Source organism: Acipenser ruthenus, chromosome 21, assembly GCF_902713425.1.
Source record: "Acipenser ruthenus chromosome 21, fAciRut3.2 maternal haplotype, whole genome shotgun sequence".
Taxonomy (NCBI): Eukaryota; Metazoa; Chordata; class Actinopteri; order Acipenseriformes; family Acipenseridae; genus Acipenser; species Acipenser ruthenus.
In genome coordinates, this window is record NC_081209.1 from 475,927 (window position 1) to 501,031 (window position 25,105).

Sequence of the window (25,105 nt, forward strand, 5' to 3'; positions counted from 1 at the left end):
ATATTGTAGACCGCCGTTATGAAAGAAAAGTATGTTCATAGCTATGTATAAGACATGTTGACTACTAAACTAGATCAATCGCGTCTCATTAACTTCGATATCAGCTACCAGTGCTGCGACAAATCTGATTGCGTCTTTATCAATTTCCAGTCAAGAATATTCATATCAAATGGCAGTGATTATTCAAAGATAAATACTGTGTTGGAAAAAAAAGGTCACATTTTAAATTTTACACACGTTGTATCTTTAGCAGTTGACACACACAGTACCATTTTTCTAAATGATACGTCAGTCACCCAGTCATTACTCATAATAACGATGCACTTTTTTTTTTTTTTTTTTTTTTTTTTTTTTTGCGGTATCAGAACTAGACTTCATTGTTCAATATACATTTTATAACCACTGGTGATAGTGAAATAGCCTTTAAAAACAGCATTGCAGTGGCATGTACACATATGTGAATGTGGTGAGTGCGCATGCACACAGGTGTTTCTTATAGCATTGCACACACAATGATCTACAGTGTGCTCTCCCCCCTCCCCCGATGTGTAACAACAGGTTACACCGATGAAGTGTGCGTCTCTTTGACAGCGGATCAATCGACTCAGGCACTTGGAAAAAATAAACTACACGAGCGTGGTGTAGTAAGCCAGCTCGAACAGGTTTCATTTCAATATTTATAAAACAAGCCACTAAACGCCAGCGACGCCTATCTAATCAGCGCAACGCATCGCCTGTAACAGTTTCTTTACAAGTCAAAAGTTGCAGCGAGCAGTTTTTTAAAAAGTGTTTAATAAAGCTCACTTCCTCTTTGCAGGGGTGGCGGAAGTACGTCAGTTACACCAGACTCTCCAGTTTCAGTGTAGAGGAGACAGTGAAGAGAGCAGATTTTAATCACCTCTGTCTCTTTAAGAACATTCATCAAACCTTTAGGATTAAAAGCAAAGGAGAAAATCTTCCGATTCTACGAGCAGACTGACAACCACGGACCGATTAAGAGAATGGATTTATAAAACTTCCAGGCCGGGAATAAGCGCTTTCAGGGGGAGGGAGAGAATGGATGGGGTTTAATGCTAATCGGGTGGATTTAAATAAATACATAACATAAAACGTGAATAATATGCAGAAGACTCGGGAGATTCCAGCGTGCGTGTGAGTGTTGTTTTTTTTTTTTTTTTTTTTGGTTTGGTTTGGTTTGAAAATGAGTGCAACTTGGAGCGATGAGAAATGATTAACAGCTGAAACTTGCAGATCATGTAAAGAAGTGGACATTGACGGAACATCAATATTGAATCTATGTATAACAAACAGAATCCGCACGGATGTTTTCTGTTTTCGTGGGATCTGGATCTGTATAGAAAAACAAGGAGCAGCAATGTGATTTTTTTTCCCGTTCTCCGTAACATGCATGTGTTTTAATTGTGTGTTTTGCCATTGCACAAAGTTGCAAAGCGAGTGATATTTTGTTGCAGTTTGGCACCTGCCCGGTGGAAGAAGGCATCGCTGGTTTTATTTGGGTTTCCAGGAGTATTTGGATCGCTGAAGGTCTGCTTTGGCGGATTATTTGGAATCGTGTCTGTAATATTTTCGGGAGATTCGGATTCAAGGTCATTCTGTGGAATTGTGCGTGTTTGTTTTGTTTTGGTTTTTTTTTTCGTGGAATTTGCGAGCAGTTATTTTCTCTTCTTCGAAGGGTAAACCAACCGCAATTTTATCATCATCTTATTTTATAGTAAATAATTTATAAATGGATGGTAAAATGAGGCAGAGCCGGAGATCCAGGTCTCAAAGGGACCAGGTAAGGAGAAGGGAGTCTGCTAGCACGGATGCCCGCAATCAGAGTCCTTCCTCCGGCTCTGACAGGGACGAGAGTCCCGGCAGGGAACATGCTTCACAAAATGGGAAAAAAACTCAAAATGTGTCTGCTTCTGCCCGTGCCCCCCGGCCCCCGAGGAGGAAGAGAAGGGAATCCGGCTCTCAAGAAGAGGTTATTATTGATGGTTTTGCCATATCCAGTTTTATCACGCTGGAGTTCTTGGAGGTAAGGGATTGGAATTAAATTATTTTCACTCTAAAAACACGATGGTTTAAACAGTAGATTTAATAAGCCAGAAAAAAAGGTTTTGTTTTGTTTTGTTTTAGACCTAGTATTGTTTAAGACATTTGTATTTTAAAAAAGTAATAATAATAAGCATGTAAATATATGCTGTAGCACATATTGTCTGTGTATTGTGATGTAGTGGTATAAATATTTATCCAAGCTCATTTTAAACAAAAACATGCAAAATGTGTTGATTGTGATCTTACACATTAGATGACCCAAACTATGCGACCTTTCAGGGGTGACAGTACGATTTCTGTTGCATAGCAATTCCACCCATTCCAGGTTTTGATGAGTTTGATCAGCCCCAGTGTATATAGGTAACAAGCTCACCTGTGTCCAATTAAACTCTTAGTTAAACCAAGTGTGTATCAAACTGCTATGCAGTTGGTGGTTGAATTTATTCCAACAGCTTTATTTAACTGGGTAGCTGTATTTATTCAGTGGGCCTGGTGGTTTGCATTGGGTTAGGGTCAGGGGGCTGTTTAAAGCCAGGTGCATGACTGATGCTGCTTCTGCAGTCAGGTGTAAAGATGAAGCTGTCCAGCAGTCTTGTCATTCCTAAAACATTTAAGCTCGGTTCACGTCCGTCTTCTCCCACCTGGGAAAGGGTGTGCAGTTTCTCTCCGCCCTTCACTGTCTTTGCCTTGGGGGCAGGTCAAAGGGGTGGTTGTTGTTTTCCATCTTGTGGTATGTCCTTCATTTTATTTCTCAGAGGGGTACGTCTAATCTTTTGTTAGCAACAGAAATGACAAACGGAATCGTTTCTGAAAGCCTGTCACAAACCGTCTGGTTATGAGATGAACCTGTCAAGCCCTCCGTAATTACTCGAAGATCCCATTAACCGTTTCCCCGGCACACTTACAGGAACTTCAATAACAGGACACGATTTTAAAATAGCTGCATTTTATAACGTTGACATTTTGGCTTGTCTTGGTGCCTGTTTGTGCGTATCCATTTACATATGTATGGAAATAGACACTGTAAACTGTACTTTGTAAGAGAACCTGGGTATCATTTGACTAGAAAATTACTGACAAGAGCCTTTCCAACAAGAATTTATTTCCCCCAACACCCAAACATTCAGCTTGATACTGTGCATATAGTTACGGTAGCACTCTTCTGTCGAAAATGTCTTAACTTTGATATACACGTACTGTTGTGTATTGAGCAAAAAGTAAAGAGGAAAAAAACCATCATTTATTTAAGTACAGATCATAAGTGTGCCTTGGCTACAGTAGTAGAAGCCTTTTAATGAAACACCTTTTCAATAGATCTACTAGGAAACATTAAGAGACTTGTTTGAAAGCTACCCATTCACTAGGAGATCCTTCTTGGAAAGCATAAACCTGCTTCTGCAGTTCTACAGTAATGTAAAAGGGCCCTATTGAATAAAGCACATTTCATAACAGCAGATCGATCAGTACAATTTAAAGGCTGGTGTTAACCAGCCTGTCATCGATTACAATATGAATGTGCTGTTAGTGGAAAGGATAAAAAGACCCTCCACATATGTGGTCAGTCCCACCCCTTGAGAATACACTTACATGTGTAAATACATCCTTCTCTTGAGAGAACCAAAGCAGCACAAAGTGTCTTTCACACTGGGAACACAGTGAATACAGAGAAACTGATTAAGCAGATCTGTATGTTCCCTTAAAGCTTTCGAGTTTTCACTTCTTTTATATCAGCTGATTAATATGGCTGGGAGAATCCCTGCAGCCACTGTAGCCGTTCCTGTTTTCTGGGATCGGCGACACCTCTTTTTAGGTGCGGATCATTTTTCCGTGTTGGGAATTGTTTGGTGATCAGGGAACGGCCGTGCTGAAATTGGAATATGATGACCAAGAACACCTCCCGGCTCAATGTCAGCCTTGTACAGCAAACCATGATTTGCATACATTGAAATGAGGCTTGTTTATTTAAACGTTTCTCCGCTGAAAGGGATGAGCTTCACATCCAAGGTTGCCTGCCTGCCTGCCTGCCTGGGCTCCCAAGGCTGAGCACAGCACTTGAGTGTGTGTGCATTAGCAAGGGCTGCTCTCATGCTCAGACTTTAACATCCAGTCCTTCAGAGTCACACGGAATGCAATCTGTCTGCTACAGTGATCACAATCCCAGCACATGTGGAACGATGCCTGGACGTCCCGCTTTATTCATGTTCTTTTTAAAAACATTTCTTTAGTAAGCATCAGCATTCCCTTGTACAGTTCAGAGGTTCATTGAAACAGATTTCTGTATTCGGTTGTACAGTTCGGCAGGTTCATTGAATAGGATTTCTGTATTTGGTTGTACAGTTCAGAAGACACTTTGTCTCCATGTCCCCACTTGTTTTCTGAAATGCAGCCTTCTTTTTCTTTGCACTGCAGATTGAGTTTAAAATATACAGAGAACTTGTCTTCTCAGCTGAAAGGAAAGCTACAGTGTAATTGCATATCAATTATATAACTGTGCAACAATACTATTAGCCTTTATTTACATAATCACTCACAAATAGCCCTTGTGTTTAAGAGTTAAAGGAGTATTTTCATTGGTGAATTAGCAGTGGTCAGTATGCCTTTTCCTGTATCATCACAGGTCATTAATCTAAACTTTGAGCAGAAGGCATAGCTACCTACATTACTTTTAATAGTTCTCAAGCAATCAGTTGCTTCATCAGTTAGGTATGGTTGGTAAGGATTTTATTATAGCGTGTGTATGTGGGTGAGTCAGTGTGAACAAATCTCTTCTTCAGGGGCAGCAAGTAGAAACAGGAGGTAACTTGCTACCTTGCTTTAGGAAGGAATCTACTCCGTTATCAGTCATCTATTTGGACAGGTGAGACAAAGCAGTTGATGGTCTCAGCCCTGAAGAGAACATGATCACTTGAAAATGAAGCCTCTCGGGTATCCCACAAGTGCTTGGGAAAGGTGTGTCTTTATCTCTGGGCTAAATGTCCTCATTTTAATTCAATTCAGCACCAACAAACCCAACACTCAAGATTTCTTTGCTTGCAAGTCTTGTGATTTGAATAATAAATATATCATCTGTAAAACATGAACTGTTTGCTGGCAAGATATAGACTAATTGTGTCTTTGGTAAAAAATCTGCAAAATATTCATGTTGCAAAACTTGTATAGCTACTCAATTCAGTTTACGTACAGTATATGTACAGTTTGCATGCATACACATTTGTTTCTTTAAATATTTACATAGTGAGACTTCTGCAAAATTAAGTTGCTGCAGATATTTCCTGTTTTAACTCCTATATATGTTAACACACAAAATGCAACACATGGTGTCGTACACAGAGACCCCGGTCCAGACGATTCTCTTGTTCAACATGCAGGGAGGGCAAACAGTGCGCTGCCGGCTCAGCAGGGACTGTGTCATGCTGGCCTCTGTGCTGAGCGCTAACGGGGAAGATAACCTGCTCACACTCCATCTATCAGCCGTACAGAACACAGATGTTCTTCTTAACCCAGGTTACGGCTGCTGTTCTTACACAGAGACCCCGACAGAGGCACAGGGTGTGCAGCACGCAGTCAGTAATTACAAGCAAAACACCAACAACAGCTCCCTTTCTGTAATGGCGGAGTGCAAGCTGCTTAGTCAGGTTTCCTGCACTTAGTCACGCTTTGAGTTCTCATTAACTTGCTGTTTTAAGATTCGCTGGGCTGCTCACCAGCCTCACCCGGAGCCACCTCTATTATCCTGACTGCTCACTTCTCATCAGGCCTGATTGCTGTGTAATGCTTAGCCCAGAGGTGCTCAGAAGTTTGCTTTGGCAGCAGAATGCATCAATAAGGTAAGCGGCTTCACGCTTTCACAGCGCATCAAGTACTGGCCCCAATTCACAGCACTTAAAGGACTGCTAAGGAATGTGTTTTTTTTTTTTTTTTTTTTTTTAATGTTTTTAATCATTCTGTGTGGTTAGGCAGTGTTTTGAAAAATGATGATTAACTAAACAAACAAAAAAGGGTTTAATTTACACCAAACAATTGAACTAATCAAAAAAGAGCTTTTAAAAATACAGTCAACAACATAGTCCTTAAAATCTTGTGAGTAAGACGCACTGATTCTGCACTGAACTGAGATGGGGAGGGGTGATAATGAATGATTCCAGGATCTTATCAAATTCTGTGCTTCTGGGGGAGTTTATATGAAGGATGGTCGGGTGTGAGGTTGAATGGTATTGCATACAATACTGGCTGTACAGCTTACATTCTTTGGTATGAGGCTTGTATTTCATTGATTGCAGTTCATGGTAGGAAAGCTAATGGGGAATAGAAGGACAAAAACAAACGTGTGGATAAATTAAACTTGAAAAGCAATGGATTCTGGCAGAGGAAGCTGGGCTACGTGTGAGGCATGTACTTGCAATGAAATCATTAAGTCATGATGTACAAGAGATAAGGTAAGTCCCTGTTTCTGAACGCGGATCAAATATTTACATAGTGCAATAACCAGTGGGGTTTTTACTGTTAAAATTGTACAATGACAAGCAGTTCAATTTGAGGTTTATTTTCAATGTAATTCGAACTGTGTTGCATTGTTACTTCACGCAGAAGATGACTGGCATACCAATTGTCGGCATGCATTTCTTGGTAAGATAAACGTTCAAATGAATCCTGATCACCAGCGGGAATAGGGTGTTATTTAAAGAGATACTTATAAAGTGATTGTGAAGGGTCAGAAAATACGATGGTGGTTCATTTATTTATCACTTGCTGTCAGCAGTGTGCATTTGGGGCTCGTGCTGTAATGTGTTTTTTGAACGCAGTAGGGTCATGGTCTTTTGTGTAATTCTGGAATGTAAATAAGTTGGTAAACAAAGTCGTCTTGTAAAAAACTAGACTAAGCATGGCTGAAACTATGCAGGAGAGAAATGACAGAGATCAGCAGATTGTGACTTCCTGCTCTTTTAGCAATGTAAGTGACAGAGTGCCTTGTGCCCCAGGATCCAGTAACATGACGTTGACAGTGTCACACATTAGTTTATTTTTATTTAGCAGACTCCTTTACCCAAGGTGACTTACAGACTAGGGTGTGTGAACTATGCATCAGCTGCAGAGTCACTTATAATTACGTCTCACCCGAAAGACGGAGCACAAGGAGGTTAAGTGACTTGCTCAGGGTCACACAATGAGTCAGTGACTGAGGTGGGATTTGAACCGGGGACCTCCTGGTTATAAGCCCATTTCTTTAACCACTGGACCACACGGCCTCCACATCTACTGTGTGTGCCTATTGAGGGAGAGCATAATCTTACACACAATCCCTTGGCTTCTCAAAGCTCCCCAGGCTCCACCAGGCAGGTGTAAATGATGCAGACGAAGGGGAGCTGCAGGAGGGAAATGAAAAAGAGGTTGGATTATAACTTTAACTGACCCAACGCAGAGAGCAAATAGCCATTGTTTCTGTCATTTTGTCACTGGCTTCCTCAGTGTCGCAATGTAAATGATAGCAGCAACTGATCTTTAGTACCATGTCTCTCCGAATGCAGGGAAAGGAACTAGAGGGGTAGTGTGACCATATTCATTAACCTACAGTCGATTAGAAATGATCGGATTATTATACTGAATCTGTTTAGGTTGGTTTTCACCAAGTCATCCTGTTGGCCCTTGTGGTGGGAATGGTCCGACAGAGGAATTCTGGTAGTCTCAGCCCATCAGCACAGCACATTTACTGCAGCATGTTGGACCATTGCTGAGCACGTAGTGGCTGCATTTTGTAATCCACTGTACCTGCTCTGTACAGTGCTTTTTATTAGTTAAGTGCTTGGGAAGCTCTATAGCCTACATGTAATGGTTTATCAGAATTATGACAAAAACATGACAAGAATAATAATAATAATAATAGAGAATAATAAAGTAACTGCATGTACAAAGCCGCCCCCTCTGAAATATTGTACAGCAGCAGGAACCTCCTCTCCCACAAGCAGTAGGGGTTTCCTGCAAAGTGTGTGTATTTTTATTTTTTTGTTCTGCCCTGGACCTGTGGTTTTTCTGATAATGCAGCACTTTGCTCTCAGCAGCCTGACTGACTCACATATTCTGCAGAAATTAAAGAGTTCCTAGAACACATATTGCTCTTAAGAAATTGTAGGAAGTATTCCTGCTTATGCTTGGCAATGACAAAAGACTGCTGCTTATTTTAGCCACGTATTGTGCTTTGGTTCTGGGGAATTTCAGCCTTTGTCTTTTTGTTAGGTAGGCTGAAATGTTCCTTTCTGTGGTGGGTGCAAGTACAAAACATGTGCACCCTGTACAGGTCTATTCAAAACTGCAGAGCTGTTTTGAGGAGGGAGGAGGGAGGGGAAGGGAAGGGGGGTGGTCCCCAGGGTTGGTATGATTACGGTCGGAAAGTGTTGTTTTCTCATAAGAAAGCAGAAGGTAACCTTCTTTTTATGCAGCCAAGGTGTTTCCAAGCAGCAGCTGAATAGTGAAGATGTTCGGCTCAGTCTTCACAGTGGGCAATGCCTGTCCACTTTCATGTATTCTACCTTCCTTCAGAGAAGCGGCTCGTGATTTCTGAGCACGTTTCCTGGTATTGTGCAGCTGAAACGTTCTCGCCTTTCATTGTTTTTGCTCTGCTTGATCCCCAGGGAAATAGACTCCAGTCTCCCCTGACTTGCTCTGAAGGCTTGTTAGTCCACTTCCCTGCCATGGAAGATGAAAAGGAGACAATTCCACTTTCTGCCACGACCAGGGAAGACCTCATTAGTTAGTAAAGGCAGCTTCATTAAAGGCTTCCTAGAAGCATCAATCAAATCTTCTCTAAATCGGTGGAACCTCTTTTTCACATGATCAGTCCTACTTTTCTGAAAACGTTGGGGGGTGTTGGATTTTTGAACATGCAGCACATGCAGACTTTTTCTATGTTTCAGTAAAATTGGTGCTGTACGTTGCTGTCTTTAATGTGGACTCATTGTTGAGTTAAACCATGACATTAATCTAAATTAGTGCTTACTAAACTAAAGAATGTGGGTACGTGTCATGTCTGTAGATCATACGGTATTCAGTGAAATTACATTTGATGTGTGTGTACTTTTAAGCTTACTTTTAAGCAGTAGTTTGAAAAGTAAAATTGTGTTCTGTAATTGCACAGCTGATTGGACCAGCTAATAATAACAATAATCATAATAATATCATTTGTATTTCTGTTGCTTGTATATTAATACACCAAGCCCACTTTCTGCCCCAGTCAAAGTGGCTGCTGGCACCTGATTGCCGAGCAGTGATTTCTTTAACCGGGAACGTTATGCTCAGTTTAAAAAGGTATCCTGTAATTTCATCATGCATTATTTAGAAGTTAAGCCATTCCTCCAAGCAAGAGGTCGGAGCCTCCAAGACAATCTGTCTCTCAAACGGCCTCCCTCTGCCTGTGATACTGTAGGTACCGGCATGGGGTTTTGTCGGTAAAGTGTTGATCCAAAAAGCACATGAAGTACACTGATAACGTCCAGCAAGCCAGCACACATGCTTGCGAGGTCGGGTACCTAAGGGAGTGTTTCTGGAAGCTGGTTCTGTTGAACAGTGCATTGTATCGTCTCCCTGATAACATGAGGCTGTATCTGTATAGTAGCTCGATCTCGCACCCGGAGTCTGCAGCTAGATCCAGCACCCTGCTTCGTCTCCACTTGATGTTCACTACGTCACGGGAGGATGAGCTAGTGGCACCTTCACTGGAGCTCCTCAGGGCTTTCTGGAGGACATGAAACCACCTAACTGATTGCTTTTTGGTTTGGTAACCAGATACGAGCCTGGGATTTCTGCCAGAGAGAGAGAGAGTGAATGAGCTAATGCATGTTTGGGCTCTGATGGCAGAATGGAGTTCATTGTTCATGGGAGAATGCACAATGGGTTTTCTGTGTTATGCTTCAGCCTAAAAGTTAAGAGATGTTTGGGAGGGAGTGGGAGGGGAGTAGGCTATACGTTTGAGTGTCAGAATGGCCTGTGAAGTTTTGAAATTTGCACCATGTGGGTTCATTTCATTGTTTTCAGGTTGTCAATAATAATAATAATAATAAAATAACTTTTTTTCCAATACAGATGTTATCTTTTATACATTCACTTTAGCCCAGGACCTCCCGTTTTGGCTCCTCCATTACTGCAATTAGGTTGCCTTCCTGCTTTGAAAACCGTGGCTGTAGACAGCATGTTATCTGCTGTAGCACATTCTAGTGTGCATATTTATGGTAGGCCACAGGCATGTGGGTGCCAGCTAAACAAACCTGCAGTTACCACCGTGACATTAAAGAGAGCTGCTGTCTGTTCATCCATTACAGGAGCTCTGTATGTGTATGAGCACGGACTTGTGTTCTGTGTGAGAGTGATGGCTCAGTTAAAACAGGATGTATTGACTGTACTGATATTTGTTCATAGAAAGCTGTGTTTAATAGGGTACTATTTCAACCCAAGTAAATGATTCTAAAACACAACACAGGAGATATCCCAATATACATCCCACATTAAATAAAATACTCACTTTGGTGTTTTTTGCTGACTTTGCTTTGAATTTAGTTATCCTCCCCCAAGCCTGCAACAATCAAAACGCAATCAAAAATTCCACACTTCAGTACATGTTTACCCCTGAATTCTGAACTGAGCAGCGCCTGTGTTCCACCAGTGGCTAGCCTAATGCTGTGAACCTAAAATTCAATTCAAAATGATTCTGAAGTTTAATTTAAAATATATGTTTTTAGTTTTTTGCTTTGCACTTGTAACATGGTAGGCCAATAAATGCATAGCTGCTGCAATTTCTGTCTCCACAACCCCCCCACGACAACAGTGCCTGCTTTGAAATTGAGAGCGCTGCTTGAGTCTGATTGCTCCCACCAGGGTAACAGATAAGCAGCAAACTGGGTTAATGAGCTGGCAATCCTGCTGCCCTCCGATTGCAGGGCCTGGTTAGGCAGCAGTATCAGTTGTTAAAAGGAGCTGAATCTCAGGAGCACTGCTCCAGGGGAGACGAGCTAGGCAGTCATTTCAGACAGGGGATTGGCTCCAGCAGGTACGTGCTCTCTCAGAGCGTTTGTTTGTTTTTCTGAGTAACTCTACCAAATAAGTGAAGCTGGCAAAGCCTGCAAACACAACTGGAAGAATTAGTGTTAAAACAGCTTGTACTGATCTGTGCTGGAAACATAAAGCAGGGGTTGGGAATCTTAATGCACACAATGGGTACGGCTGCTGGAAAACTTGAAAGTCTGTCTTGTTAATCGTCACTGTTCTGACAGGTAGACTAGGTTTCAAAACAACAGAAGGGCCCTTTCTCAGTTTGACAAGTGTGTGTTTTCTGCCCTGAAGAGAGACAGATACAGCATGTCAAGTAGGATCATTGTTTGTTTTCCTCACCCTTGTGAGTCAGGTATTCCAAGGAGTTGGAGGACTTCACTGGTAAACTAACTGGTTTCTGTGGTACACCTGACTAAACAGTTTCAAACATGGAGTAGGAACCTTCCACGTATTACCAGTAATGGGTTCTATTCACACATCTTCCACTCCTGAGGTATTAGAATAATGTTTCTTCAAAGTCTGTTTTCATGATGAAAATCAAGTTTGATATTCCTGAAACACTCCTGGACAATGGATGGTTTCATTAACAACAGTACAGAATAGTTTCATAAATATCAAACATCATTTTATACATAATAAGAGACTTAGAAAAACAAAACAAACAAACAAACAAAAAACATGATTTAAACAACTTCTGAGTGAAAGCTTTGTAAATGGATCCCAATGGTCCAAATCTTCCAGCCACTTGAGCGGTTTTCTTAAAATTGACTTAATTGATACTGTAGTGTACCTTTTGCATGTTATAACAAGCATGTCCATTGCTACAGTTTATTTCATTCTGTATCAAATCAAACTGTTTTCAATAGATATGTTACAAAAAGTCATACTTCATAACACACATTTTAAAATAAAAACTTTGGAAAGGAATTACTAGCAAGATGTTGAGTTGCATTAAGTTTTCTTTAGCACCAGGAACACAAATATCCATCAGACCCTGGTGTATAAATTATATAGGAGTGTGTGTGATGCTTGTGGTGTTGGCATTTAGATAAGTTTCCTGGCAGTGCAATGACATTGAAAAGCTGGCAAACACAAGGAAAGCTGTTCAGTTGATGCAAAGCAAGTTAAACACTGTGCTGGAGTGAGACGTCCACGCAGCAAGCAGGGTCAGTGAGAGAGTCAGTGTTGGGTTACAGCTCAGAGCTTTGGTACCAGCCTGTTAATGAACTCTTTCTGCAGGCCAGCATCAGCATAGCTATCCTGCCTAGGATTACTTTCCTGCTGGGTAGCACTATGAACAGAATGCAAGGGTATAACCTCCCGACAGCAAACCTGAACAGACTCCTGTTTCAGGTTTCTCTGGTGTAGTTAGCAACAGTATACCGTTACTGTGGACCCCAAGAGGTTTTTAGTATGGATCAACAGTTATTGTATGCTATGGTGTAGTGCTGAATGGAACATAATTAAATATTCTTTCATTCTGAGTGAGCTGGTACCCCTGCAGATGACCTGGTAAAGAAGTGCTGTTCTGTACAGTAGACTGGGTGTTACTTACTTCAGACCTCGTGTATGTTTTAGTATTCTTTATAAATACTGTAAAGAGTCTGTGATTTATAGATCTACGTAAGCGAATACGAACATGGTCACACGTGCCCGGATGTTAAGAGATACACACCTGGTGTGAAAAGAGGATCGACTATAAGATTGGTTTCATATCTTGTGACAGTTTTTGACTTGATCCAGCTGTCATAATGCAGAACAAGCGTCTCTGACAGGTCAGGATATTAACCCGACTGTGCGAGTCCCTGTAAAAAAAAAAAAAAAAAAAAAACTTCTATTCAACATCGCCTTCACAATAAACCCTTCGATTTCTAATACAGTTATTTATCTGGGACTGAAACTGAGCTGCAGGAGCTGAGCTGACCCTGATTTAAATTAGAATATGTTTTTTTTCTCATTTTTTGTCCTTGTTTTAGCCAGTGCCCCTTCGGAACTGGAAACGAGAGAAAACTAGCAATCCTCACAATGCAGGCGTCATCATTTCCAAGGAAAGCAGAACATTTGTTGTGCAAACGACTGTACTTCAGAGGAATAGCCCTCTGTACACATGGGGACAATATGAAGAATATGGTACTGTCTTGTGCATCTTGTGGTAATTAAACTGCATGTGTCTTTTTTACCCAACTCATCTGCAGTCATTCAGGTGGAAAATGAATAGATGTTTTTGTGCAGATTGTTTTTCCAAGACCTCCGGAGGTGGAGGCGCTGCCAGGATTTATAGTTTTCTTACACGACCGCAATAGCGTGAAATTCTGCTACTGAATCGTTACTAAACAAGCCATGCTGTTTGTCTTCACTTTGCTGAAACAGAACAGACATTTTAATACTTCAGATGATGTGACTGTCTCTTTCGTTGGGTGTTGCGCAAACAGGTGACTGGTATTGGGTTGCAATATTGAACTGGTTTGTGAGTAAGACCATCAGTAATGGTCGGGGGTGGGGAGTCATGTGACCTGCCATGCTCAGAGGGTAGAGAACATTAAATTGGTGATAAACAGCGTCTCAAGATCTATTCATTTACCTTGTATTAGTATATCTGGTCCCTCTAGTAATGTGATAAAAACACAAGCAAAGGAACCAAATGATTTTACAACAAAGTAATGTTGATAGTTCTAATAAGAGAAACGGGAACATGGATTTTAAAAACCCACTCCTTTAATGACACTGAAAGGCACTCCTCATATTTCTTTTTATCATCTTTGAGAGATAGCAGTGTTGAAAGTGCATTCTAGTGTAGATATTCAATCTGTGTGTTTTTTCAGATGAAATATTCTGGCTAGGGGCACTGCTTTTCTCTAAGACTAGCCCTGGAGTGCGCAGTAGTTACTGGCACTGGTCCCATAACTTGCTGTGTAGCATTTTCCAACAAGGTTCAGCTTGTGTGTGCTCTATGCCTTCACATTTTAAAAGGGAGTCTCTTGCTTTTTACTTCACAGTGCTCAAGTGTTTTAATTCCCAACGTCTGTCTAAAATGCTTGCTTAATATGTTTGGTCTTTCTGAACCACTTGTCCAATTGTGTTGAAATGTGCTTGGGTCATTTTGTTTAGTTAGTTTATTGATAGTATCACAATGTAACTTGTTTCATAACTTGTCAGATTCAGACTGGGTTGATTTGCCTGTCCACTGAGTTCCTGCCCATCCTAATTTGCTGTGCTTGTACTTTGCTTCAAATGCTGGGGACCTGTTTTGACAGGCAAATAAAGCGCGCCTGTCTCTGTATAACAGTCATACACAGTTACAGTCAATCAATCTCTCTTTTAATTGTTTAGCATTAATGGAATCCTAATGTGTTTTATTTAATGATGCACAATTGAAAACTATCAGTAACTTGAAACAAAGCACAACCTTGCATGACCTTGACGATGTTTTTAATATCGTCATTCTTTATCTTGTCAACCTGATTGCTAAGAAAAACAGCTGAATATGGGTTTATTTAAGATTTGTATTTGAATTCACGCTGTATATTACTAGTATACTCTGTTCCAAGACCCGAGCTAATGCCTATGGTTTTTAAAGCCATGCAAATAAAAAGCTTCTCTGATCACTTATGTCAACATGGACTAATCAGGTTGTTTATCTTGCATTCGAGAACGTTGTACCCAACTTTATTCACCAAGCTGCATTCTCTTCATTGGCTTCCTCCTCTTACTTAGGTAGACTCTCTCTCCCTCTCCCTCTCTCTCTCTCTCTCTCCCTTCTCTCTCTCTTTCTCTCTCCCTCTTCCTCTTCCTCTCCCTCTCCCTCTCTCTCATTCCCCCTCCCTCTCTCTCTCCCTGTTTATCCACATACCCATAAATGAGTTACACTGCTGTTTGCTTGGTCAGCATTCTCCCCCGGGGCTCTGGCACAGAAACTTGTTGTTGGTAAGAGACAGGCTTAGCTACAGAGCAAAACAAACCGCGAGGAAGCTGGGGAGGAGCTGCCAGCGGTTATGAGGCAGTGCAAAAACAAATAAACAGAGCTGGAGAGGCAGCAACAGAGCTGCGTCGTGTACAGTGTGGTTTTGAAGCACAAAAGAGTCCTGTATCAGCCTGATTGTACCGCTTCTATTTCTACAGTAGTTACAATTTACAGATACCATTTGTAATTGTATTCAAGTTATTCACATCCCACGAGAGAGAATGAGATTGGCTGGTGGGGAATGATCCGGGGGGTCCTGACATTTCACAGCTGAGTTTAGCATACATCTGAAGGAAAATACACCACTTCCTCCACCTGAGTGAATTCGGATGAATAGAAACAGCGTGACCTGTTGAACCAGTGGTGTGGTAGGGAATGACCTGGATACTCCTTCACACACACCGGCGTGGTACACAATGCCACCTACACTAGCCAGCAGATTGTCTTCCTGCTAGCATCCGCCCTCATATGCAATGGACTCTGCCCAGCTTGAAAAGGATTGTGAATTATTGAAAGGTTTCAATGTGATTGCTGCCAGGGTACAGTAACTATGAGTATGCCTCATCCTCACAGTATCTTCAATAAAACAAGGTGATCGCACCTCGAATACCAGCTCCCTGCCTAGCATTAGACCCTCAGCCCTTCATCACTGGCCTGATTCAGATTTAAATTTGATGAGACAAAAGATGGCTGTGTAGGAATGATATGTATCTCTACATCTTCTCAAGATGGGCATTTACAATGATGCAGTAAAATGAGTTCTCTTACCTGTGGGATATAATGCCACATTCAAATGGGTTCTGTTTGCCGGCAGTCTGACATTGTGTTCTGTTTTTCTAGCTGCTTGGAACATATAGCTCTTTGTGCAGAAGATCTCATACTTGCATGCATGCATATGCATAATAACACACACACACAACACCTCTTCAGTGTTCTACATGCATGCAGTGACAAATATCCTGACTTCTATAGCTGTGCGTTCACAAGTGTGGGTTTCCGCGTGAGTAAAGCATAGACATGAACACTACAACTCAATGCCATCTGTTTCTATCCAAGCCATTTTATTTAAAGCAGTAGACTGCCTTGTAGGCATGTTTGTAGAAGGACAGTTTGCATCAGGTGGACCAGAAGTGTTTTTTTAAGCCAGGCAATCCCCACAGACCTGCCAGATTCCACAGTGTGTCTATACCTCGGCAATACGAAGAGTAAGAGCCAGGTTTGGATAACAAAGAGCTTCCGCAGATCTGACCTGGGAACCTTCAAATCTCAGCGAGCCAATTAGCTGGATTAAGTGATGTAACACTGCACAGTCTTGTATTTGTGCTGCAGAATATCCTTATAACAGAAACTGAACCCCAGCTAATCGCTGAGAACTTGTATTACTGCATGGTGTAAACTGAGATCTAAACATCATAAACAAAGCCCAGGGAAAACTGAAAAGTTACATACAATGACATGTGAAGCTACTGTACTTGCTCTTTAAAATAGCCAAAATAATAAACGTTCTTGAGTCCGCTATGTGCAATTGTTTTATCCCCTGGGATAGTCATGTTTATCAACAAGCATTAAGGGTGTTAACCAAACATCTGAAAAGTGCATTTCAAGTTCACCCCTGCCTGTGTCGTGCACAGAATAACTTGCCAGCAGCATTCAAAGAATGAACCCCTGACCTCCCACGCTGTGGAGTGATATTAGATTCCATTACACACCACTGAGTAGAACCACATGTCTAGCTGGAAGAAGCCTGTCTCTCACAATTTCATGTGTTTAACTGATCACCCTGTGAACACTCGCCCATTGTCTGAAAACATTTCATGTGTTTAAGTGATCACCCTGCTAGCTAATGCTTGCAATTCCTCTGTTTTGCATTGTACTCCCAGGGGTAGACTTTGTATTGTTCTCTTCAGAAAAAATATAATTTCCAGAGTCTAGTCTGGGAACCTATTGGAACTGTCATGCAAATGCATTTTGCACCATATCTGATGAGCCAAAGCTACTCTATAAATCTGCATCTTTCAACGGTACCGCAGTTATAAGAAGTTGTGTCTCTCAGATTAATCTCCCCCTCATAGGATTCCCAGTTGATCTTTTAGAATATACAGCCTCTCACTGCGGCTGTGGGTTCTCTAAATGTCTGCAGATTGCTCCATCTATTTTCTCAGATGCACAGCTGTTATGGGTACAGTACATATAGAGTGCAGAATTAGCACATACATTACTGGTAGATACCAGCTATTAACATAATGTTTCTGACTCCTCAGAGGTGTGCCAGTATTGGAATAAAAAAGATGAATGTTGCCTCTGCAAAGTATAGCGTTTGGAAACATCAGACATTTGCCTTTGAGGAGGCATAAAAGCACTGTGGTGAATAGCCTGTCAACAATGCCCTTCTTGAGAAAGTGAACCAAGATGTGGTACAGGCTCCGGTTTTATGTTTAAAAAGAGAGCAGGATTCATGAACTGTAACAAGTGAGTTAGTCATAGGAATGACATGGCGCTCTCCAGCATCCAACCTTACTGAGTGACAGCTGAAATGAATGGATCAAGAAGGGTCAAACTTTAACTGCAAATATGCTTTACTTCTGAAACTGTTTCCATGCAAACCTTGTGCATCTGACAAGGTGTTGCGATTGCACTTTTCGTGACATTGCTTGTTAAAGTGCCTGGTGTTTCAGAGAAGGGCAGAGTTATATTGTTATAATGGGTAACGTGGAGTCATAGAACCACTGTAAGCGTGGCTGGTAAGAGGAGGTGCTGACACATGCTAAACCAGGCTGATCACACCATTGTTTTTAGCTGCAGCAAGTCCGGTTTTAAATAAGTATATTGGCACTGCATACAATATGTCCCAGGTTCAAATACAAACTGCAACAAAGGGAGTAAAGTGATGGATCAGGGAGTGTGTGCTAAACAGAGGTAAACAGAGGCTGTTAAACATGCAGATCTGTCACTGTACCCTTTAAGAGCACTGCTGCTGAACAGCATGGGCTGGAAACACTCGGGAGTTTCCATGTGGCAATCACAATGAAGAGGAAGTAACCCAAGGGCACAGGAGATTGTAAAGAGCAGAGGAATGCAGGCCATAATAAGAGCTGGTAAAGGATAGGAATGTGGAACTATGTAGACTTTGTCTTCTGGGAAATGTGCATGTTAGACATTCAGTTTAGCATCGATGAGGATCACCTGAGAACACAACTGCTGTGCTATTACATGCCTCAAAGAAGTGAAGTGCTGGCTTTTAAATCCATTTTCTTACCTCTTATTCGCTTTATTAACGTTTTTACAGCCTCTGCTGAGAATCTTTTGGTTTGCATGTTTTAAATAAATAAATAAATAAATAGGAAAGCTACCCCCTGACAAATTACTCCTTCAGGAAGAAAATAAATCGGTTGCAAATCAAATTGCACCAGTTCATTCACTGTCTCCTTCGGATCCTTCTGCTAGGAGAAGAGAGGCAGGAGCAATTCCCTCAGCCTGCCCGTGCCTGGCAAATCAGCGAGAAATCAACTGCCACTAATCTTCCCACCGCTTCCCGAATCTCCAAGACCAAGCTCCCACTACTGTGCTAATTTCATCCTCCCCTGTGCTGAAACGGGTTCAATCAAATAAGCAATTGAGTTGCCGTCATATGCACTGAGATTTAAGGTGGAGCCGGCACACTTGCAGTGTTTCTGCATTGCCATGTGACAGCAGGGATCAGCACACAAGCTTGTGTGTGGGGTTGTTGTTAGCTGTGTAATTCTATAGCATAGCAAAGCTAATGCCTCGGATCTGGAGATGGATGTCTTTCTATTGGGTTACCAGCTGAAGCGCTCACAGAGTCATGCTGCACCAAATTTATTTAGTCCCAGACCGTATATCAGCTGGGAAGAGAAGCGTCGAACATCACTTTCAATTTCGGTGACTGATGCATGTGTCTTAAATCTTTAATGTCAGGGGTGACATTTCTGACTTCATTGCCTTTTCATTGTTGCTTGATGCCCAGTCAGGAATAAATCTAAACTCAATCTTAAGTGTTAACTTTGAGGAGCTGTAATTCGAGGCGTCGGGGCTTGACCGCTCTTGTTTTGAGTATTGTGGTGCATTGCTGAACAGGAAAGGCTTGTCCGAATCGGATTTCTTTATGACACAGTATGAAGTGACCTGACTCTCCTTGTTTCTTCTCATTCATTCTCTTTCTCTTCCCTTTCATCATTTCCCTCATCCTCCCTTCCTCTACTGTATATCTGTACTTCTCGTTCTTTCACTTTCTCCCCTCCTCCTACCGAAGGATTGTCTCTGCATCATTAAACAGCTTCATATTCTTCCCTTTTGTTCCAAAGCACTTTTATCTTGTACAGTTACAAAAGTTATTGTCAAATCAATCTGACAGCCCTGCTTTTATCCTAATGGCTGTTGAACACAGAAAATCTGTTAATTTCTTCTCTTGTAACAGGAAGATAAAAGGGAGAGATTTGCTCTGTATGTCGGTTTTATTTTCAGAAATAAGGATATTTCGGGTATATATACAATGGGAAAGCTTAAGCATGATTAACTCTGAAAGTAACCCAAAGACCCAGGTATATCAATGAGTATTTAACCATGATCGTTTTTCTATTTTATTATTGTTATATGAGCAAACGTGTGGGTGTTGTATCTTTATCTGGAACTTACAAAAAGCACACATTTATATGTATTTGCTAAATATATGTTTTTATATGAATATATTTTCATGCACATTCCGAATAGGACACATTCCTTCAGACAATGGAAGGTACCAACTAATGCAGAATTTGAAGTAACCGAATTCCACCACAGTGTCTTTAAGGTCTAGTACTGTGGATCCTCACTGGAAAACTGAACACAAGTGCTGACAGTCTTCAACGTCTGCAACAGACAGCATTAGCAAACACGCTTCAGAAAACTGTGCAAATGTGCAGCCGAACAGCTGAAGAAATAAGGAGAAGCTTTTCTGTTTCTGCCTTCAATGCTGGTTTCAGGCAGCTCTGAAGAGCTGTCTTATGTTACGATCTCACGCTTTAGTGGTAAACCACATTTTCACAGTTAATCTTGGGGCTTTAAGTGTGTTTCTGAAGTGCCAGGACTGCTGGTGTTTTAAGTCAATGCAAAACGGCATGTCACAGAAAAGGGGGGACGTTAAATATGTACCCATGGGGTTGGTTTGGTTGTTGGTTGGGAAGGCATCAGTCCCGTAAGCAGTGGAGACCGGGTTGCTCACCACACGAGCCGTGCTCCAGAGGGCCATTAGTATGCAAATAGCACCACATCCTGACATTTCACAGAGCGTTCCTCTCATAATTAAGAGGCAATGTGCTCTAGTTATTTGAGCTACATGCTTACTAATTGTGCACACCCTAGCTCTTCTGGGGTTGCTTTTTTCCACCCAACTATAAAACTATGAACTGAATATGCAGAACTTTTTAATGCAGTGCTGGGTTTTTTAATTGCGTAAGTTCTAGATTGTTCTCAGTTGCAGAATCCAGCTATTTAGCGTGGGCCTCGTGGGCCACGATTTCCATTTTTGTAAAATAAACCAGCTGAGCGATGGTCACGTTGAGCTGGTGTCTGTATCCCCTGCAAAAAAACCGAAATGCCACACCTGGCCTTGGTTTCTGAATCTCTAGCTCTACTGAATGCAGAAGCCTATTGCAAAGTATACGTATTGCAACAGCATTGTTGTTGTGTCTGAGGCCTCATCAAAGAATCTTTTCATAAGCATTGACCAGAAATCACTCGCACTTTCAAACCTCAAACCTTTTTTTTCCCCCTGTATTGAGTCCTCTTAATTTACAGTCTAGATTCATTTTAAACCATAACAATTCTGATGTAGTGACAGAACAGATTAGTACATCATTTTTAGTCCCAGCAGCTGTGTAAAAGGGGGCCATCCAATGACGTGGTAAGTACACAACATGAGAACTGAAATATATTGATAATACTTTAGTTTAAGGATCTTTTATAAACTATCAATAATGCAGCTATAAAGGTTCATATACACTATCATACAGGTATTAATAATAACAGGCTACAGCATATCAGTAAAGTGTTGAAATAACATGTAACTTAGAGATATATTAAAAACTTGATCATTACTTTCTAACATGACACAAAAGTGTTGTGTCATTAAAACACAACGTTTGCAATAAACACTTATCCTGTGTTAATAATGACCCTAACCTATCCCAGCATCTAATGGATACACTAAAGTGTGAAGCAGATATGATCAAACAAGAATAGTCAGAAGCAAGTTACTGTGAAAATGAATAGCTTACCCTGTTCAATGACACTGCATAATGAACAGCCTGAAGTATGTTTACATATGAGCTCCGCGTCTGAGACAACTTTGATTAAGTGATCTAATATGTTGCTTTGAAGCTGTTATCATGATATCAGTATAGTTAGTGTGTGTAAATAATGAAGTTAATCTCAAACACGATATCGGGAGGAAGCGGTAAGCTTACAACAACACAAGCAAAAAAATACACGTTTCAACCCAAATCCCTTTGTGGCAGCAATAATCTTGATAGCAGATCACTGCACATATTTAACCAGCTAACAAAAAGATTTAAGTTTTTAAAGATAATTACTGTATGAAAGCAAAGACTTTTTAATTTCTGGCCACTGAAGCAGCAGTTGTATTCTGTTGTGGTAGAGATTTTCTACTTTAAAATAAATTCCTAATTGCTTGAATAGGATGAGAGCCCATTAAGATCGTCCTCTCATTTTCAAGGGAGTCGTAGAAGACAGCAGTCGGACACAATCAAACCTTTTGGGCTCCTTCAGCAGCATGTGTGCATTTGAAAACAACCAGCTGACAGCTGCGCTGCATTTTTATTCCACAGAATGTCTTCATTGTAATTATTTTTAAGCTTGTAATTAGTCCTTCAGTTTTACTGTAAAGAAGAAGCAGCAATTATCAGCCTAGTTTTTTGTTTAATAGGTGGTGGAGAGCATGCTGTGTTGATGTACTGTATGCATCTTATGGTGAAAGCAGGTTATAGACATTGAAAGGAATGAAGTGGACAGTCCAGTGTTACTAGAAGACAGCAGCAGTGTATGACTGTTTCTTATTAACAATGCCAGCCACTGGTGTCCTTTCCATTTAACAGATAAATGTCTGCTTTGGTTCAAGTAAATCCTTTCGATCTAAGCAATCAAGGTCAGGAATTCAAATGAAAGCATTTATAAATGTGCCCTGGATAAGGGCGTCTGCTAAGAAATAAATAAATAATACTGCATGTGTTTTTGATAATGGTTTATTAAGCATTCTTCTTCATGTTCGATGTTAGTGAGATGGTAGAGGTGAGTGTTCAGACACAGTATCCTAGGTATACCTCAGGACATGCAGAACACCACATGGTGCATCTTCTTCATGTTCGATGTCAGTGAGATGGTAGAGGTGAGTGTTCAGACACAGTACCCTAGGTATACCTCAGGACATGCAGAACTCCACATGCTGCATTCCACCCAGGAATAATCTAGTTCAGTAAGGAAATGATTGCATTCAGCTTAGCAGTGAAAATGACTAGACAGCTGACAGACAGTCTGTGATTACCTTGAAAAGCAGAGGTAGTAGTTTCTTGTAAAAGCTGCCAGGAGTTTTTGTTGCACTGTGTGTTTATCTTATGTCTGATAGCGTTCTATCTTACTGGCTGAAAGAATAGCTGGAACTAAATCTCACTTATTGATGTGCAGATACTAAAACAAATGAAAGAGCGTGGAAACCAAAATCAAAACCCAGCTACACCCCTCCCCCCTTTTCTTAAGAGTGTTGTTGGGCGATGTTCGGAAGACTCTGGAAGGAGATAGAGAGATGTGGGGGGGGTCTCAGACTAGCATTAAGCTGGCATTCATGCTTACTTATTGATTTAGCAGCTGTCTACAGTGCATAGTATATAGCTGGAGGACAGTGTATCGACTGTTGCTAAAAACACATGTTTTATAGGAGCTATTGAAATATTTAGTATTTTATTTATAACAGAACAGAAATAATTAATTTCCTTGATCCCTGTTGTCCCTGGGACAGGCAGAGGTACCGTCTCATGACATTAATGATCCACTCTTTTTTTTTTTATAAATACCATGAAGATCAAACCTTTTTTTTTTAGTTAGAAAGAAAACAAGAATTCCAGAATTTCCAGATGTTCAGAATCTGTAAAACTGCAGTCCTTTTTGAATTGATATTGTGTACACATCATGTAGAATGTACTTTCCTTGTACAGGGTTTATCTTGTCTAGTTCACCCACTGATCTGGGCTTGCATGTGTTATGTATTTTAAATTCTTTAGAATACACATTTTAGATAGCATTATAATTTCTGACCTATAATTAGCAGCATACTGTAGCTTTATCCCATGCGCCTTCCTGGAATAGCTGAACTGAAGCCAGTGCTTCTCTGGTGGTGACTGACATCATGAAAGCAGCTTCTTACACTACTTAAGAAAAACACACCTACACAGATACAACACAGCACTTAGCATATTGTATAGATGTGATTAGGCATGTCTGTGGACCTGAGTAAGAGCAGGGATGATTTGTATAATATTGTGTTCATTGCCGTGGGGCATGAATGCCAAATGTCTGTGTTTTAGTCTAACCCTGCAGAAAGACATTCACATGCTGTCAGGTAGCTCACATACAGCAGTTTTCAGATCTTCTTTTCCGTTTGGCTTTAAATATTTTAAAACTGACTTTCAGATCCTCACTTGGTGACCCCATGTCACAATCCTTCCTAATCGAGGTCCTTTGCAGAAATTCTCAAATGGTGTAAACATACAAATCTATACATACAAGTCTATACACAGAAATCATACAAGTCATACAAGTCTATACATAGAAATCATACAAGTCTATGCATAGAAATCATACACATCTATACATACAAATCTCCAAGTACAAATGATCAAATTGAATTCCATACTGTGTTCATACTGCAGGCGCTTGAGCCCTGCTCTCTACCGTACAGCAGATCGGATGAGATACCTCAAATGAAGTTTATTTACTGTGTAGGAATTACAAAACAGAAGAAACTTACTATTGTTTTTCACATGCTCATTTATTTGGAGACAAAATTGATGTTTTTTATATTTAAAAATACGTCATTTTATGAGGATGTTCAACTTTAAGAAAATGGTGTGTAGCCATCAGCTTTCTGCCTGCCTGCCTGCCTGCCTCTCCTAATCGCCTCCTAATCACATATCTCACATTCCTCAGATTGCTGAAATACTTGGAATCTTTTCCTCTTCCTTGCTAAGACAGTTTCTTCCTCTTCACTGTTTTTAATGTTAATCCTTTCATATTCAATCTGGGACCTCTTCTACCTCTCATGATGCAAGCAAGACGTGAATCCTCTGGTAGCTCACAAGCTCCACTGAGCAGTGGGAGTGTTGATTGCTGCTACACTGTGGATGACCCAGTCGCAGTCCATGTTGATACACCCAGTGGGTTACAGTTCCTGTTTAAAGCTGTAACTTCTCCCAGGTTAATGTGAGTTTAATGGGAGGTGCAGAGCCGTGGGTGTTCATTAGCAAGCGAAACTACTCCTCAGAACCTGGCAATCCCAGTCCCTCAGCGTGCCGCTGTATTTTGAATAAAGAGCCTCACAGAATGATTTTCTCCCAGTTTATAAATATGTCATCCTTTGGAAGTGACAGAGAAGATGTTGCCAGGAGATTGCATCCCGTTTAGCTCCCGAAAGGATGAAAGGCTCAGGTCTTTCTCCATGCTTCATGGATTGAAAATGGATGACTGCAGAAAATCCTTAATTGGCATCCCTTTCAATCCTACCCAGAGGAAAGTCTTACGGGAGATGTTAGCTCAGTGAGAAGAGTGCTATTTGTGCTACCTCACTGTGCAGCCGAACAGGAGCATGCAATCACTGCTGTGATCTCCTCTGCAGCCTGTGGTGCTCCGGCAGCACCTTTCTAATCTCTGCTGGATAAACATATCATTTCAAAAGGAAATTCAAGAAGCCATAGTTAACATATCAGGGCATTGTTCATCACTGTCAGACAATGTATTAAACAGCCCTTCACAATTGCAGTGTTT

At 41.0% G+C, this 25,105-nt stretch overlaps 1 protein-coding gene across 9 annotated transcripts in view; it reads left to right on the forward strand.

Moving 5' to 3' along the window:
• The first annotated feature begins 817 nt into the window (after positions 1 to 817).
• LOC117428072 (autism susceptibility gene 2 protein-like) overlaps positions 818 to 25,105 on the forward strand; it is a 213,379-nt gene continuing 189,091 nt past the window's right edge. For 6 of the 9 annotated variants that reach the window (XM_058994125.1, XM_058994128.1, XM_058994127.1 and 3 more), the window contains exon 1: positions 818 to 2,041. In XM_058994125.1, coding sequence (XP_058850108.1) covers positions 1,748 to 2,041 — 294 coding nt within the window. In that variant the 5' untranslated portion in view covers positions 818 to 1,747. The remainder of the gene's footprint in view (positions 2,042 to 25,105) is intronic. The other 3 variants (XM_058994130.1, XM_058994132.1, XM_058994131.1) reach the window with 2 other exon arrangements.